The sequence below is a fragment of the Ixodes scapularis genome, unplaced genomic scaffold (genome assembly GCF_016920785.2).
Source record: "Ixodes scapularis isolate PalLabHiFi unplaced genomic scaffold, ASM1692078v2 PGA_scaffold8__174_contigs__length_109621045, whole genome shotgun sequence".
NCBI classification, from domain to species: Eukaryota; Metazoa; Arthropoda; class Arachnida; order Ixodida; family Ixodidae; genus Ixodes; species Ixodes scapularis.
The window spans coordinates 43293249-43310879 of record NW_024609883.1 but is presented as its reverse complement, the minus strand read 5'-3'; the positions used below and the strand labels follow the sequence as shown (position 1 = coordinate 43310879).

Sequence of the window (17631 nt, the reverse complement as noted above, 5' to 3'; positions counted from 1 at the left end):
TGTTAAGGGCAGTTTACCCAGTTTCGTGTCCGTCACCAAATAAATGTAGACACAAAACTCTGTAAAGTACTGCCATCTATGAGCGACGGCGCCAACCAGACAACCAGCTTGCCGGTTGTCTGGTTGCTGCTGTCGCTCATAGATGGCGGCAACCTTTCCACTCTGGTTTCCACTAGAGTGGAAAAGCTTAATTTTTCTAGGCGTCGTCCTAGAGATCGTCCTAGAAGTCGTTTTTGAGATTGTACGTCCTAGACGTCATCCTTGAGGTCGTCCTTGGGGTTATATCCTAGAAGTTGTCCTTGCGGTCATCCTAGATGTCGTCCCTGAGGTCGTCCTAGGCATCGTCCGATCTAGAGCACTATATAGCTCCTTCGGAGCAGAGTAGCGCAATCTAGAACGCCGCCTCTCGGCGACTAGCGGCGAACGCCCGGAGGTTCCAACTGCGGTCAGAAATGCATGGAGAACGTGAGACAATCGCTGTTTCTTCAGTATTGTGGGGGTGTACGGAGTGGCAATTGTTTTTGACATAATAATGGAACATTTTAGAATAATTTGCGCTAAGTTTTGTGCCCCGCAAGGACCTGACTTTTTTTTAAAAATTGCTTGAGCGGCATCATGCAGCAGACGACACGGCGACGTCACACCATTCACGTGACCCGCTCCGGCCAACCCGAAAAACCCATCTCCGCTGCGAGCAAAAATCGTCTGCTTCAAACGCCATTGCCTTGGAAATTGCCTTCTCAAAATTTGCACACGCATCCGATATTATTAAAACTTTGATAAAGTGTTTAGTGCTTTACTAACTTCACGGCAGACTAGTTTTGAAAAGTGTGAACTCGCCGTTCATTTTTTAATCAGCCGTGTTGTGTCGATCTCCATGTATTCTCCCATAGGGCGGGCCGCCTCCTGGAACCCTGAGTACCACGTGACTCGCGCCGAGCCGCTCTGTCGGCCATGTTGTCGGCAAAACACGGGGTTCAAAGGATTGCGCTACTCTGCTCCGTAGGAGCTATATAGTGCTCTAGTCCGATCGTCCTAGGAATCGTCCTTGAGGTCGCCCTAGACATCGTCCTAAATGTCATTCTCTAGGCGGCATCCTTGAGGTCGGATTTTGAGGTCGTCCCAATATAGTATGTCTTCGCTGGTCTTCCCTCTTCATCAGAGTGGAAAGGCTGAAAGTTTTTTTGTTTTGTTTTTTTAAGCCTATTTGAGACACGTGAATGTTCCGAAAAAAAAATTTCTTGGAGCAATATTGTTGGCATGAGATTTATTTTAAATTCTGTGCACCAAGTCCATGATGCCACGGAATGGTCATAGACTCTTTCCACATCAACAAGATGGTCATACACTCTCTCCACCTCAACGTGATGGCCAAGCCGATCAACACGTCCTACTTCTCCTCCACGCGCCCAAAATGCCGAGAGAGAAATCAAGTGGAAAGGAGGTGACTATTGGCCAGTGCTACCAACATCCGATGCCCTCCAGAGAAAAGGGGAAGAAGCAGCTCCCCTCTTATCAGGATCTTCTTTTGTGCCTCTCGGATTTGCACAGGTGTTGCCATTCTCCTCCCAGAAGATTATACAAGATAAACCTGTCACTCAAAATTCTTACAAAAGCAGCTTCTCTCTCCTCCTCTCTTGGTGTTCAAAAGTATGCAATGTGACGTTAGTGCAAGGAGCCCATACCTATATTGGTCTCGCACCATATATTACTCCAAAATAAGCTTATTTTTTCGCATACAATTAGTAATTTCTCGACACGAGTGTCCCAACCAAACTGTTTAAAAGAAAAATGTTTTTTTATTTTCAGTTTTTTTTTTAAAGGTTGTTCTTGCCAACCAACCATGCACATCCTGCGTCTGAATGCATAGAGTTATTTATTGTAATAACTCTACGGTATGTCTGAATGTTAACAGAAATTTGGTTGTGAATTTGTGCATTATCCCAACACTATATGCAACATATTTATATATAAAGGAAAACAATATTTTTTTTTCTTTTTGGGAGGGGGGGGTTTTTTTTTTTTTTAAGGATGTTTTGTGAATAATGCTAATCCATATTCTCTGGAGTTCCCGTTTTGAGCCGCCGCCCCCCCCCCCCCCCCCCCCCCCCGAGCAAAAAAGAGAGATCTTGCCTCCATTGAGTTGTGGTGATCTAGATTGTGCCTCCCCAACGTACTGTTTATGCCAATCGTGACTTATCTTTTGCTCACATCCTTCAAGAGTATAAAAAGAAGCACCTCCTTTCTAATTTCCTAATAGTGCTAAATTGTTTCACACCTCAGTTTTCAGACAGGCGATTGTAGTTTTTGGTTCGAAAATATTAAATGAACCTACATACGAAAAGTATCTCCAATAAAAAAAACAATACGAGAAAGAGTTATTATGTGCAGAAATGTGAAAGGTACACTCATGGACAAAAACCCTAAAAAACAGATGTGTCTCATCGCCATTAATGTTTCGCACAACTGGGAAGTGAAGTGCAAAATTTCTCCATTCTAAGTTCCCTTCAGTTACAGTTCTGGCTTAGTCACTTTAGTACAGATGCAAATACCAAATAATATTTGCAAAGAACAATAGTAAAACAAAAGATAGGGAGCAGCTCATGTGCAGAAATTAAACAGAGCCCTCATGGACGAAAAACCCTAGAACAAAGATGCACTTCACCACCAACTTTAGCAAAAACTGGGGGGAAGGCAAACCATGTTCCTTCTAGTTCATTTCAGTCGGGGTCATAAAGTTGCTCCATACGGTGAGCAAGTGTTCCAAAACGCCGTCTTCGGCGCATCAGAACTCAAGGAGGAGCACGCCAATCAAAGGGCAACATAGATAATGCATATGGAACGGGCAATGACAAGGCAGACGAGCGCGCGCCTCAATATTGGTTGAGGTTGTGGTGAAACAAAAACATGTGGACACATTCGAGGGTAAACAAATCTGAGATGTGAGCAAGATTCAGACGAACTTGCACGCTGTGTAGTTTCCGCGGCGAGACGAGAACGCAGAGTGCCTTTGTTGGGTGCTCAGCCTCCAGCGTGCACTCTTTGCCCTTTATCGTGCTTTGGCAATGCATGCTTGAAGCTCACACCGGAGGCAGGACAACTGAACTACCTCCCTGCCATTTTCACGCCGTCAGCTCGACTACAGTGCACGCACAAATCGAGAATAACGAGAACGGACACAGGTTTTCTGGGAGAATACCACCGTTATATTCCGGGAAAAAGAAAGGGCTGTACAGAAAAAAGGCATTTTGAGCAGAAAAGCATCATTCGGAGTGGAAGCTGCGGAACCAGCCGCCGTTGGGTATCACAAAACACTGTCGTTTCTGGGCATTAGCTGCTTCAGTGCGTGGCCGTGAAGGCAGCGGTATGTACAATGGCAGGTACTCCCATGGGGGACACGCTTCGATCACTGTACAACAGCAACGGTGCTTGGTGACATAAGTTAGAACTAAATTTATAATGCGCCATGAGGAGGCATATTGGTTGTGCAAGAAAATTCACTTAGAGGTCAAGTAAGTAACTGAGACAAAGCTGGAACTTAAACTTTGTTGAACTTAACTCTAGAAAAGCTTGCAACTTTTGCGCTCCACGCTCCTAAAAAGCTCGCAGCATTCAAACCCGGTCAACTCAAATTAGAAAGGTAGATAATCGGCCGAACTCAAACATATTTAAAATATTCATACAGTGAAACCCGTTTAGAACGAAGCCACGTACAGCGCATTATTGTCGATATCGAACTTACGGAAAATTTAAATAAAAATGCATGTAAAAAGTACTTTTTATAACGAACAACATATTGGCTATATCAAACTTTTGCCCCGAGAAGGCTTCCGAAAATGTGCAAACAATCGTCTTCTAGCCTGTCCTCCCCCCCACACCAAAAAAAAAGTAGGAAAGAAAGAAAATTTTAAAAGCTAAAGTTGCCAAGAAAACTGAGCGAAGAAAAGATTCAGAAGGGGAGAAAGCTAAAGAAACACCTCTACACACATGCAATAAAAGAAAAAATCTTTTTAGCACGTTGTTACAAGGCGGAAGCGAAGAGATGAGAAAGAAAGAGAAGCTCTCGCCTTACAACGAACGCATCGTGGAAGTTCGTTGTAAATGGGTTTTGCTATATCGAATTACTTGCTATATCGAACTGACCGTAGCGTTTCCTGCTGTTCGTTATAAACGGGTTTGACTGTATCTTTCAGTTTTTTCTGAATTGAGCTTCGAGAGATTGACGACAGCTCTAACTATAATGGCTATACATTTTCCAAAGGTGCCCAAAGAACTGTGCAAAGGATGGCACTGTGGGTGGATGTGGGACAACATTGCTTTGCACACTCTACATTGGTCTGAACAATGCTGCCCACCAGAACTATTCATCTGGACCCTTTGCAAACATCGCAGTCAAGTAGTATAACAAGCTCCATCTTGTGAAACAATGCTGTCAGGAACTCTCTTATTAAAAAATCTAATTTTATAGAACTGTGGGGCCCTTCTGTTCCAACCTCCTCAAGATAACCTATGTATACTTTTAGCTAGGCTGCCACCTGCATTAGGTAACGGACGACTAGATCAATGCAATGCAAGTAAGTTAAAGGATGTGCAGCTCGCTCTTGCATGAGGATTGAGGTCTTGAATAAAATTTTTCATATGAAAATAAAAGATCTTGCGACTGATGAATTGTCGTTAAAAGATCTTACAACAGCTGCGGAGTTCCTTAATTGATGCCACTAACATTGTTTGCAATACATTGCTGGCAACATATAAGAAATTGAACAGGCAGGAAGACTGGACTGACTCTAACTATTACTAGCTAGGAACCAGAATTATCCTTATACTACCATTACTTGCAATTAGCTAAGGTAGACTAACCTGTTTACATTATGAAAAAAGCATGGCTTCAATGACCATTTGCGTTAATGCAAATACCATTCTGTGCAAATCTACAGTGTGGGCGGATCTCCAGTTTCAGAGATGGCTTGCGACAAGAAGATGCCTATCTATATAGATTTGTCGCTGGTAATGTGACCAAACATTATGTTTTCTATACTATATGCCTATGCACCATTTGGCAACACATAATCTACTCAGCTATGGCCTAAGACTCCTAACATTCATCACCAACATTTCGTCTTCCACATTTCCAAAGTGAGTGGCTGAGTTCGAAGAAAAGTGCTCGGTGAGCATAGTCAGTGAGCTCAGTGAAGGATAACAGCATGGCATATATTGCTTTTCAAAGTGTAATGCTTGTGGGCTAGAGGTCCTGAGAACGTCGCTGTAACATGGATAGATGAATCGACTTAGTGTCGCTATCTCTCTGCCTAGAGCGAACGACTGCCGCCGACACGGTGGACAGGGTTGCCAGATATTTAACGAGCCAGGCTGTATGAAACCAACACTCAGTGGGCCACAATACCTAGAAACACAACACAACTGCTGTTTGTTTTACGACAAATGTAGAGTGCACGACTAGGTAACCCAAATGTGATGTTGGCGCTCTGCTCGTTTTTTTGTGCAGTTTACCACCAGACACTGCGTGCATACAAAGTTAAAAAGTTGTGTGAAAACTAACAAAAACAGAAAAAGCTGGCTGTCCAATTTCCAAGCTGTGTTGTGCACTGTGGGTGTCATAACAATTGCAACAGTTGTCTGATTATGCTCCTTAAAACGAGGGTTTCAACAACTGGATCTGCTTGTTCATAGAATGACTAGCAGTGTGCAAGGATTACAGCCCAACTTTAAATGCTCACAGTTCAAAACACAAAGACCGTTATAGCAGCCGACATTCCGAATAGCAACCAAATAGGTAGCCTGCATCTAGCACATGCGTGCAGGCACTGATCATTGCCTTCTAAAAATGGTAGCTGCACAACTCATAACTTAAAAAGAACTGTGCAACAAACAGAAACACGCGAGTGTCAGTGAATGCGACACACAACGGCACACACTCTACGCACAAAGCACAATCTAGAGTATCACCACATTGCATGGTCATTAACAAAATGTACATCGATGCCATGGGCTTGTTGACCGTGAAGCATGCAATGATGAGTCTGTGAGCGGGCACTGGGATTCAAAAGCCTCGTGTGAAGAGCAATGTAAAATACTGAGCTGGCGCTTCACCCCCCCAAAAACAACAAAAATACCGTGTTGGAAATTGGGGTGGTGGACACTTGCTCACACTGGTTTTATATATATACTTGAAGTATGCTCTGATCGCCAATTTTAAATGACGAACAGTGAGTGCTTGCTCAGGCGAAAGCACAGACCCTGCATTGTACAGCAAGCTTCAGCTATCTAAGCCACAGAAAGATCGTCCAAGTGGCTACCAACAGAGAGCTGTTTACAAAGCATCGCCGGGGATGCCGACGACACTCCTGGGTTGCAGATAGGTATAAAAGCCGAAAGACACTTACTATTAATTATAGTATAAATTAACACAGTAATTTCCCTAGAAGGCTGCCAGGCAACGCAATAAGGACACTACGAAGAGTTCGACATCAGATGAAAAGTGACCCCTTCGATCGCGTCGAAATATTCAAGTGTTCGATCAAGCGGGACTTGTTGTGCCAGCACAGAAAGCATAATACCACGGCGTTAAACTTGTGGTGGCATCACATTCAGGGGCGTCAAGCGTCTGCAATTCTGATTACCCACATGCAATTAGGTATCTCTTTCTGCTTTGAGAGTGTCTTGCAAGATTCAACTGAATCGGCCAATAATCAACCCCAGAAGAGAACCTCAGTTTGCGGCATCCAATTAAAGCCGATGGAACACTGAATAAAATTTCAAACTTTTTGAACTACCATCTTGTGACAGCGAGGAGGCCCAAGAAACTAAAATATCTTTGTCACACATTTTTTAGAGACAGATGTTTATAGCTGGAAACGTGGCTTCAACGATCCGAAAAACAAAACGTTTCCCAGATTCTTCTTTTAATTTTAGTCAAACATCCGAGAGACTGCCTCCTCGACAAGACGGTCAAGCGATTGTTGCGGAATGGATTCCAGGCATAGAGAGCGTTAGCCTAATTGTCTTCACCACGACAACTTATATGCGTGGCGAAAGTGCTTTTCAAAATAGCACACTCGTACCCAAGCGCTTGCAACTACTGCGCACTAGCTATTGTTAGTTCCGTCGTCAGGCTTCAACCCGAACCTCAAGGTAGCATCCATCCGCCTTCCATTGTTACGGGGCATCGCTATTGGTGCCACACTTACTGGTTCTCTCTCACCGGTTTCTGACACTGCAAAGCTTGTTTCGAACACATGACCGTATCCACACATCTGGGAAGGTGCCGCGAACAAACATCCGTCTCCAACTATAAACTAAAGCTTCAATGCAGTGACCCTTTACGACCGACGCTGAAAGCGGCACTTTTGGGCAGAAGCGGCACATCTTAACAGGCGACAAATGGGGCACACTAGGCTTGTGGTGGAGCGAATGTGTTGTCGCACGCGAGGCAGGAGTGCTGGGGTGATCCGCGACGTAGGATCTCTGTCACAGTTTGCGTGCTTCAACTCGGCTTCTCGTGCCGCTGCCTGACATCTTCCTTGGAGGAGAGGAATAAAAGGGGGAACATGCCAAGGATGCAGCCCACGAAGACGCCCACCGCACGGCCCTGCGCAAGACAACAGAAAATGGCACCTTTGTTAGCGATATTTCATTGAAGCATTGTCCCATGGACCCGACTTCCCGCTAACCACATTGTGGGTGCACTGTATCAACCGGGCAGAGCGAGGTAGGCCACGCGAGTCTTGCCAACAACACCAACTGGTCCCCCAACAGTTTAGGAGGCAACAAAGGTGGAAAAGATTTCCTTCCGTCTTTCAACTGCTAATACAACACACGTGGCATTGTCTAGGGCAGTTGATGCACATATAAAGCAAACAACGAACCGAGTTAAAAAATTGTTTTTTTCAGCTTTTTTTTGGTTGCACATTAAAGGTTAGTCACCCCTGCGTTTTCTACCCTGTTTGGCCTCTGTGAGGGGGTGGGCTACCTTTCGGGACATTCCACTGAAGTCTCGTTTCGCAACGCTCCATTCTCGCCTCTTGTATTTCGTCTATTGTGCCACTTATGAGGGACTGAGTTGCTCAGGTAAAGACAAAGACGGAGAGCTTGCGACGATGTAAACGACAAGCTGACACATAAAGTTACGGAGTGCTTCCGTGGCATCACAAGGCGCTCCAGCTCTGGGTGCCTTTCAGTCAAATTTTATGGTCACGGCCTACGAGGAGCCATTCCACTCACAATGTTGGCACTCCATCGGGTGGCCGCCATTTCCAGCTGAGCGGGAGTCAGGCCCGGAGCTTGGACGCCGATCTTGACCGCCAGTTTTTCAACGTACCAGGCAGACCTGCAAGCGCCAGACGAGACGATGGGGGGATGCAGAGGTTCTCAAACTTCTCTACCTCGGAGACCCCTTATCTGTGTTGAATGTCAGCCAAAAAACCAAACCTCACCCTCGATGCAATAAAGAGTGCAGAGGCCTACAGAACTCGTAAACAGTGATGCACACATACTCTGGAACGTTTGCCAGTTGCCAGATATTGCTAATATCTGGCAACTGGTTGGTTAGCTAGCTGATCTAGCTAACCAACTAGCTCAGCTCCTTTCCATTGCCAGATATTGCTTATGAATCACGAGATGACTCGGATCTGCTAAAATGATGCTTAGACTGGGAGAGCACCTTGCTGAACGGCAGGTGTAATCAAGAACAATCAGAAGCTGGGGAGAACCACTGAGGGTACTCTGGAAAGCCTTTGGGTTTCTGGGAACCCAAGAATGATTAGAAGCAAGAACGATGGAGGAACACAGCCTTGTTGCTACACAAAACACCTTTGTGACATACTTCGTTCCAGCTTGAGATCATCATTTTCTGTCCATTGAAAAGGTTTCAGGATTTTTCTATTACATACCTGAAGCCCCTATAGTGAAATTCTTCAGAAACAAATAATGCAATATCCCAAAAGATAGCCCACCCCTATTACAGCGGAGCTGTTAGGGGCTGTTTCCCCAGGATCGTGTCCGTCCACGCAGAAATGTCGACACAACACTCTGGTTGCCGCCGTCGCTCATAGATGGCGGTAGCTGTCCAGAGTGTTGTGTTCATCGGTTGTCTGCTTGATGCCATCGCTCATAGGTCGCGGCAACATTCCAGCCTTTCCACTCTGGCTTGCTGACTTGCGGATGGCCATTACTTCATTTCCACCATAGTACAGCTTCGCTAGTCTTCCTTCTTCACCAGAGTGGAAAGGCTGAAAGATTTTTTGGCATGATTTGCTATTTCTCCAAAAACACCAAAAGATGATAGCCCACTTTCAGTAATTGCAGTGCCCTGGACAATGGTGACCTCGGCCAAAATAGAGTGAGATAGCAATGGCGGGATATGAGCAAACATTGCTGATTAGAAAGGACAGTTACCAATGCTCCATTGTCCCTCAATGTGAAAACACGTTGGGCAGGTCACAAAATGCAAAAATAGCACTTCTACAATTTTTCTGGATCGTACACCAAAAGTAATCTCACACCTCATTATTATCTGATTTGCTCTCGCCTTTAGGTGGGCTACCTCTCGAGAAATTATGGCAGTACTGGTAATTGCGATCAAACTAATAACTTGGAGAGGTGCACGAAAACTCTTCGAGATCATCTGAAACTCACCCAATTCCAGCAGCGTCCGATATTGCATTTCCCAAACCAGCAGCTGAAAAAGAAATGAAGTTCAAGCTGAACCTAAGAGCTGTCGACAAGTAAACGGTACACCTTAGAACAAAACCGACAAAGGCATGCAAGACAAAATCAGGTCGGTTTTCAAATTAACATATGGTAAACTACACATCCAGTTTTAAAAATTTAGGTATTGGATTAGAAATGAAAGGGTTACAAGTTCAATTGATACCATTTTATAGGAATCTAAACTTGTTCCCGTTCTACCAAACATGCACTGCCATTAAAAGAAAATTAGCTCTAGGTACTTTACCCAAAGACAATCAATCCTGGTAAGAGTCGGAATAAAACAAAAGTATAGAAACAAAACGGCTGCCACTTTTGGTCGAGTTCATCTTACCTGCCATAGTTGAAATCCCAAGTCCAATTCCAATTGTAGTGTCTATGTAGTCGCCCTGCAAACCAAGACACATCACAGTTTGTTGATTTTGATCATGGATTGCACAACTAAAAAATGAATAAAAAAAAAGACGTCATAAGAGAAAATATGTGGTCAATTCTCTAGGGTGCCGCAGTCTCACCATCAGTAACAAAATGTTCCTGGCCAACATGTCACATCCACATGTAACGTGCGTTCTTCCGTATCACATTTGTGAAAATGTAGCACTGAGAAACACCCAGAAAAAGGGACAGACACAGGCACAAATAAAAAATATATGAGACAAAGTATTTACGCTAAGACAGCAGAGGTACATAATGACACTATGGTAATGGAACTCAGCGACAAAGTTAACGTTCGTTCGGAGTGGTTCTTTTTGGCATGGTTAGTAGTGACACTGGCATTATATGTCTTGACAATCTTGGCAGTGAAGGCGCCGAGATATAGAATCCTGTCAACAAGAGCCGAGATCAGTGTTTGTGAGTCACCTGATGCCATCAATAACGGAGCCCTTTAGAAAATATGACGCATTACGTGCAGTAATTACTACCGTAATATCGTGAAAGATGCCCCGCCCCCGAAAAGTAACCCACCCATTTTTTTTTAATAATTTGCTATTCTTTATTTTTAACAGTAATTGCATGCCCTGGCGAATGGCGACCTCGGCCGAAATGGGGTTAGTTGGCTATGGTGGGCGATAAGCAAACATAGCTGACTGGGAGGCACAGTTGTCTGTGCTCCACTGACCCTCAATATGAAAACAAGTTTGGCAGGTCACAAAATACACAAATAGCATTTTAGAGCGCAGCTCTTAAGGGCCCGTTCCCGGCTTGAGCGGCGTCGGCGTAACCGCAACTTTCGTAACCCTCGTGAGGGTTACGAGGGTTAATCCCATGAGGGTTACCCTCACGAGGATCATGAGGGCCACGAGGGTTACTTACCCTCGTAACCCTCACGAGGGTTACGAGGGTTAGTTACCCTCAAAAGGGTTACCTTTACGAGGGTTACCCTCACGAGGGTTACTTACCCTCGTAACCCTCACGAGGGTTACGAGGGTTAGTTACCCTCAAAAGGGTTACCTTCACGAGGGTTACCCTCCACGAGGGTTACTTACCCTCGTAACCCTCACGAGGGTTACGAGGGTTAGTTACCCTCAAAAGGGTTACCTTCACGAGGGTTACCCTCACGAGGGTCACGAGGGTTATGAGAGTTACCCTCACGAGGGTCACGAGAGTTACCCTCACGAGGGTCACGAGAGTTGCCCTCACAAGGGTTACTAGGGTTAACCTCACGAGGGTCACGATGGTTACCCAGGTCACGTGACCCCGGGGGGGGGGGGGGGGGGGGTCACGTGACCTGGGGATACCCCCCGAGGTCACGTGACCCCCCGTTGACGTCATAGCCACTGATGACGTCATCAATGACGTCACTGATGACGTCACCGGCATCCGCATCGTCATCGTCATCATCACTGATGACGTCATCAGTGACGTCACTGATGACGTCACCGGCATCCGCATCGTCATCATCACTGATGGCGTCATCAGTGACGTCACTGATGACGTCATCGGCATCGTCACGTGGCCCCAGGTCACGTGACCCCCCGACGTCACGCGACGCCCCAAGGTCACGTGACTTCCCGCCCCCCGAGGTCACTTGACCCCCCCCCCCCCCCCCCCCCAGTACCCTTCCCTCCTCCTCCTCAAGAGCTGCGCTCTAATTCGGCGTTACAGGGAGTTGTAAACGGCTTTCATTTTTTAAAATTTTTCTTCATCGCACACCTAAAGTTAACCTATTTCCACCCTATTTGCTCTCACTTTTAGGCGGGCTATCTCTCGAGATATCGCGGTACACTTTGTTCGACTTTATCTGCGAAGGTAGCTGGAACTACAAGCACGAGTATGTTGCCCCGAACGATGCTTGCACCACACGAGCACACATGCTTGGCATGGTCGCTGAAAGCCCAGAGCTCGCTTTTGTAGCTTCTCTTACACTCGCACTTAAAGGGATTATCCGGTCGAAACCGGAAGTGCTTACGTTTTTCTGCTCGTTACGTCGAGGGAACCTTCATATAGAGACAAACATTTTTGTTTTGATATATGAGGTCCCAATATAGTTAAACCTTTCATCAGCGTGTGTACGAAACTGCACCCTGAATTTCGCCAGTATCAATGGCTGACATCCGTAGCTGCTGTATGACATCACATAATGCAAAGGATCGTCAGATGGTTGGGATAACAAATGTTGGTCAATGGGTGTCCTGCATTTTGTTTCGAATTATATAGTCTCTTGTAATGCAGGTCCCAAGCTTGTGCAAAAAAGTCACGCCTTTTAGCAGGATATTACTCGAATACAGATGTTAGCTTTGAGAAAGCATATGCAGCTTCGCGCATACACAACTGCGACGGCCACCGATCAGACAAGGAGCGCTCGCAAAGACAAGGAGACCGATTTTGCCTCTAAACAGGCATCTGGGTCCACAAAGCGGCAACTGAATCCACATGTCGGCAGATCCACTGGATCGGTGATGCGGTTGTGGGTTGTTCCCTCAGAGGCAATGCCCGCAGGTCGAAGGCGAATGGCGAATCATTGAAAATGAATGTAACATTTCTAGATCGTCACTTTACTCAAACGAGGTTGGTGAATCGTAGCCCCGATCTATTTTCACATGCAGGTCAAACAGAATTAAGCGGAATGCATACTAAATATAACTTTTGGCATCGTTTCTAGGAGGCCTAGCTGTTGGTTTCAGTTTCACTGCATGATCAAACCGATTGATCTGACTTGGGTGAGGAGTGGGTGAACGTGGTTGAACATTGTTAGCGCAGTTTCACACCTCAACTTACGAGCCTTCTGTCCGCTTAGAGCTCAGCTCATAGCTCTCTTCTGTGAGATGATTACTGCGCAAGCGGGATATCGATCTTGACGGGAACCCAGTACTCCCGATGCACGGCGATGATCAATTTTGCTTGTCACTGCACGTCTCGTGGATCACAGGTGCTACCCGCTGGTTGTGGCACCCAACCACGCAACAAAAATCTAATCCATCCACGAAACAAGTCGAGCGCAACAAAAATTAAGCATGCTGCAACATTCACTCGCAGACAGACGATGAGACGGAAATGCTTGATTTGCATTATGCGACAACAGAGCTTCAATATTGCCAACGAAAGCATCTTGTATGCTAGGATGCGACTGGAGCGGTATAAAATTATATGTTGCATGCAGAGGAACATATAAAATTCATATATTGCGCGGATGACACATTGCGAGGCAATAACAATGATATTCAAATGTTTCCTCGAACACAAAATTTGACTGGACAATCCCTTTAAAGTGCGATGGAGTACAGACTATGATCACGGTCCATAGATTACCTGGTCAGGAATAATTTTGTCATGCTATAAAAAAGTTTTTGCTAAGAACAAACTAGCACCAGAGACACACTGCTGACTTTAGGAGTCAACCGATCAGATCGCTCAGAGAACCTAACAGTTGAACGTGGGTTCAGAGAAGCCAATGTGGAGAAAGTCGCTGGATGCATCGACCCATTCATAAAACCCCAGAAACCCGTTGAAAAGATGGGACGATTAGGAATGCCATCTACACTTGAGGCCTAGTGTCGTATTAATTTAAAAGGTGCTACATCTGTCTTATAATTTTTTTTTTATTAGTAAGTAGTTTACGTAAGAACTACGCTATAATCCTCAGGAAATTCTACCTTCAGAAGTGAAGTAATGCTGCCCTGTGGGATTTAGGGAGCAGGTTTCAAGCTTACCGCAACAATCATAATGAAGTTGTCGAGAAACCCAAATCCAACAAAGGGGAGGGCATTGTGAATGGCCATCATCCTCAACTGCTCTGCAGTGGGTCCCGCTGCCTCTGCATCTGCCAATGATCCAACAACAGAGTTTGAAACTAAGGGCACCGACCTCATACACTTATCATCACTATTACAAAGCAAATACCTCTGAATTATATAGCAATGTCAACCATTTATGAGTAGACGTTTCGTCTCTTATGCGGGAGACACCACCAGTGCAGCCTAGGAACAACCCGACCAGCTATCAGCAACCAAACGCTTGCTTTGCCCTTCTCTCCTCTTTGGCACTTGTCATCACAGCCAATGCCAACGTTTTTATGGCAGTTACTTTGTCAGTTACATCAGTTAACACAACTAGAATTTGCCATGCAGAACATGTGTTAGAGGTATTCACTGGCAACCATAGTTGAGGCCGTGGCAAGCTTTTACAGTGCTCTTGAGCATTCCACATCATCAAGATTGCCAGTCTTGGCAGCCTATGCAAAGAGCAAGCTTCTTGTGCAGGAGTTGCAGTGATATCAAAACGCTGCCGAGCTCTGATTGGTTTCAATTGAAGGATAGTGGGTAGTATCTGGCGACTTCATCGATGATATACCCAATTTGAAAGCTCAACTCCAAAGCATAGATCGTGAGCAATATAAGAGGGCCACTATCCAAGCCGCGTTCAGAGCGATTCAAAGCAAGCTGCCTTGAGGTCTACCACTATCCTTCAAAAAGAACCAATCAGAGTCCGGCGTTCTGACGTCACCACAACCCTTGCAAAAGAAGCAGACGAACTTGCGCTCTACATAAGTGTGAGCTCGTTCTGATCAAGCCCAGTGAAGAGCGCGCTCAAAGGTGGCGTTGAACTTCAGTACCCCCAATACTCAATCTCGCAAGCAACAGAAGCAGCACAAATGTGTTGGCACATTCTGGTTTCCTTAGTGCAGGACTTTATACAGACTGGAATGTTTATTCCAAACAAAGCACAGAGGAAGTGGAAAGTGGTAGGAAGAGCCGGCAAGGAGACAATCTTGGCTTCTTGCCCGAAGAAGGTAGGATATCAGTTACCGCTCTGCTAACTATGGCACATTATTCCAGGGAGTTGTTCTCACTTCAGATGCGCCAGAAGGTAATTCGAAGGTAAGTCACAGCACACCACACACAGAACCATGGATGGAATTTACCAGACGTCTCCTGCAAACCACTTGTGTGCTGGCCCTGGTCAACAAAAACGGCGGTTTTTCCTGCACCAAAAATTGCACGAAGAGAGGTTTTTAGAAGTCAGTAACAGGCATTAAAAACAGCGTCCCTATCTCCTCCATTGCATCTACCTTTTTTTTTTTTTTCTTCAAGAACTTTAGAGATACATAATCATCAATTCATCAAAATTATAATCTGGATACACAACTTAATTCGTTGTTTTCGTGTCTAATAGTCTATCTTGCAACCTGGATATAACGCTTTCTTTTTTTTTTTCGTTGAGAACGGCAGGGCATAATTTTCGGACGCCCGGCCTGCAGGACGAGCTTGTTGTCGTCCGTCGCACTTTGGCTGCGCGTGCAAGCTCGGGGTTCACGAGACGCTGAAGCATTATCGAAGTTAGAAAGCGCGCGCTGGAGGCGGGACACCTGAAGTGCTTCCCTGCCGTTCTCACCTATTCACCGACTACTGAGAGCGTGTATAACTTTATAACGCTTTTGTCCAATGGTCAGTCTTGGAGCCCGTCTAGTATATAACAAAAATAAAATTGTAAAAAACTATGTTTTTTTTTTTGTTTTTTTTTTTTTTACTTTATCCAGCGGAGAGACCGTGGGCGTGCAACCGTAAAGCGTTCACCTGTTGCGAAATCGAGAGCTAACTGGAATATTGAGCGGAGTTAGTTTACGACGAAAGGAAACCACCTTCGTCTTGAACATACTCGTTTCGGTGGCGCCGACGTGCAACGACAGTTCGTCCATGAGAATTCGACGTTCCTCTGGCAGCAGCCTGCAGATCAAGTCCTGAGCCCTGTCCTTGGTGAGGATGATCTCCTGGATCCCGGTGTACTTGCCGACACCTCTACTCGTCACGGACACGCAAAGAGGTCGCACCAGCGCCGATCGCGTGCTTGGACGCACCTTGGCGATTTTGTAGACGCCAAGGATCCGCGATACGAGAGACTTGGCCATAGCCGCTCTACCAGCTGACGGGAGCAAAGCGGCGGCCATGTTGTTTACTCCACGTCGCCGCCTGTCGGCTGCCCAGTGAAAACGAAACTAACGAAAAGGTTGATCCTGCTTGCTCACCGTAGCAAGGTCATAAATGAGCGTCAGAAACAGAGAGCCAATAAAACTGAGAGAATAAACATAGGGACGGACAGAACAGCACATCTTTCGTAGACCATCAGCATCACCACGTCATCAGCACGAAAGATGTGCTGTTCTGCCCGTCCCCATTTCTTTCAGTTTTATTTAACTTCACCAACGCGCCAACGGAGAGCTGGGGTCTTTAACGTGCACCACGCAGTAGTGGTACACGACCACACACCGGTACGATGCTCATCCAGATCGAAACGGGCGGGGGTGGGGATAAAACCCAGGACCTCTGGGTTCTGCAGCGCGAGCTTTCGCTCCACTTGCTCCGAGCTGGTGTGCTCTAGCTGGTCCGCTCAGCCACCGATCCTCCAAACTCAAATTAGTTCCTTTGTTTTACACAAGAAATGCTCATGATAGAATGTTTTGTTATCGTGCAAGGCCGACGTTATGCCCTCTCCTACTGGTAGGGGAGGGCATGAAGTTAGCCGCGTAGCCTCCGCTCCCTTGACGCCTCGCCTCTTTCTCATTTTCTCCTCACTTATCAGCGACCACATCACGTGACCGTAGCTTGCCTTCGATCTGATAAAACCTACCGGACGGAGCGCGCGCAAGTCTGCAAGGAATCCTCCTACAATCAACCATCCATCTCGCACGTGACATGTCACGCGCACAAATCGCCAGAGAGATCTGCGGTCACGTTATCGTTTAAACTTTTTTTGACTAGGCTTCACCAATATTGCAGCGTACCCCCTGCCCCCTCCTAGTACTTCTAATTTCTTGTCTCCTACCCTTCTATCCTCGGCGCTAGCCCAATCGACCACCGACCCCCTTGCATGTCGCCATTTCTTCAACACAAGCCAAGATCAACACCAACCTTTCATCAGACACTAAAAAAGACTAACCTCCTCTTACAAAAATTAAAAAAAAAAAAAAAAAAAATTAAAAGAATAAACTTTTGAAAATATAATAAGCTACTTGATAATTGTATCAAATGTTAAGGAACAGTGGATACTCCACCTCGAGCGCAAGCCTTTGAGGACACTTCGTAGTTCAGCTGGTTTAACTGTTGTAACCTTTGAGGACACTTCGTTAAAAGTGGATGAAGGCAACGAGTCTGTACTGGAGGCAGAGCCCTACTGGGTTCTGCCTGTCAACGTTCATTTGATTGTACATCGGTGTTTGCACTACAAATAAGAAGCAAAAGGCTCGACGTACACCTAAGCACTTCTTAAGAGTTGTGAATGTGAAAGCATGCATGTCGCTCTTCTGCTTCCTTATTTCATTTGCGGCGTAGTTGCGTCAACGACCGAGCGCGTGCTGACCTTGGGCGTGGAGCCGCTGCCTCGCTCAGCGGCCAGACGCTTCATGTTACCGATGCGCAGGCGGCGCAGACACGCAGTGCCATGGGGTGGCGACTGTTGAAACTGATGCAC

General features: G+C 45.9%; 1 protein-coding gene across 2 annotated transcripts; it reads right to left on the bottom strand.

Annotated features, from left to right (window-relative positions):
* Positions 1 to 2439: 2439 nt before the first annotated feature.
* Positions 2440 to 16142, bottom strand: LOC115313993 (transmembrane protein 65). 2 transcript variants are annotated; one of them, XM_029973005.4, is made up of 7 exons: positions 15823 to 16142; positions 15089 to 15148; positions 13878 to 13987; positions 10061 to 10115; positions 9655 to 9697; positions 8242 to 8347; positions 2440 to 7609 (listed from the first exon to the last, which is right to left on the bottom strand). In XM_029973005.4, exons 1-7 carry the CDS (start codon positions 16109 to 16111, stop codon positions 7505 to 7507), a joined length of 768 nt encoding a protein of 255 aa, XP_029828865.2. In that variant the 5' UTR covers positions 16112 to 16142; the 3' UTR covers positions 2440 to 7504. The 2 variants fall into 2 exon arrangements, with proteins under 2 accessions (XP_029828865.2, XP_029828866.2); XM_029973006.4 differs by lacking the exon at positions 15089 to 15148 and having other exon boundaries at positions 3184 to 7609.
* Between the last annotated feature and the right edge of the window lie 1489 nt (positions 16143 to 17631).

Excerpts from the sequence above, each read along its gene's own strand:
- LOC115313993 (XM_029973005.4), bottom strand. The coding sequence starts at position 16,111 with ATGGCCGCCGCTTTGCTCCCGTCAGCTGGTAGAGCGGCTATGGCCAAG. Across the intron at positions 10,116-13,877 it reads ACTTCATTATGATTGTTGCG|GGCGACTACATAGACACTAC; the intron begins GTAAGCTTGAAA and ends CTTGGTTTGCAG. Across the intron at positions 8,348-9,654 it reads TCGGACGCTGCTGGAATTGG|GTCTGCCTGGTACGTTGAAA; the intron begins GTGAGTTTCAGA and ends TGGCGCTTGCAG.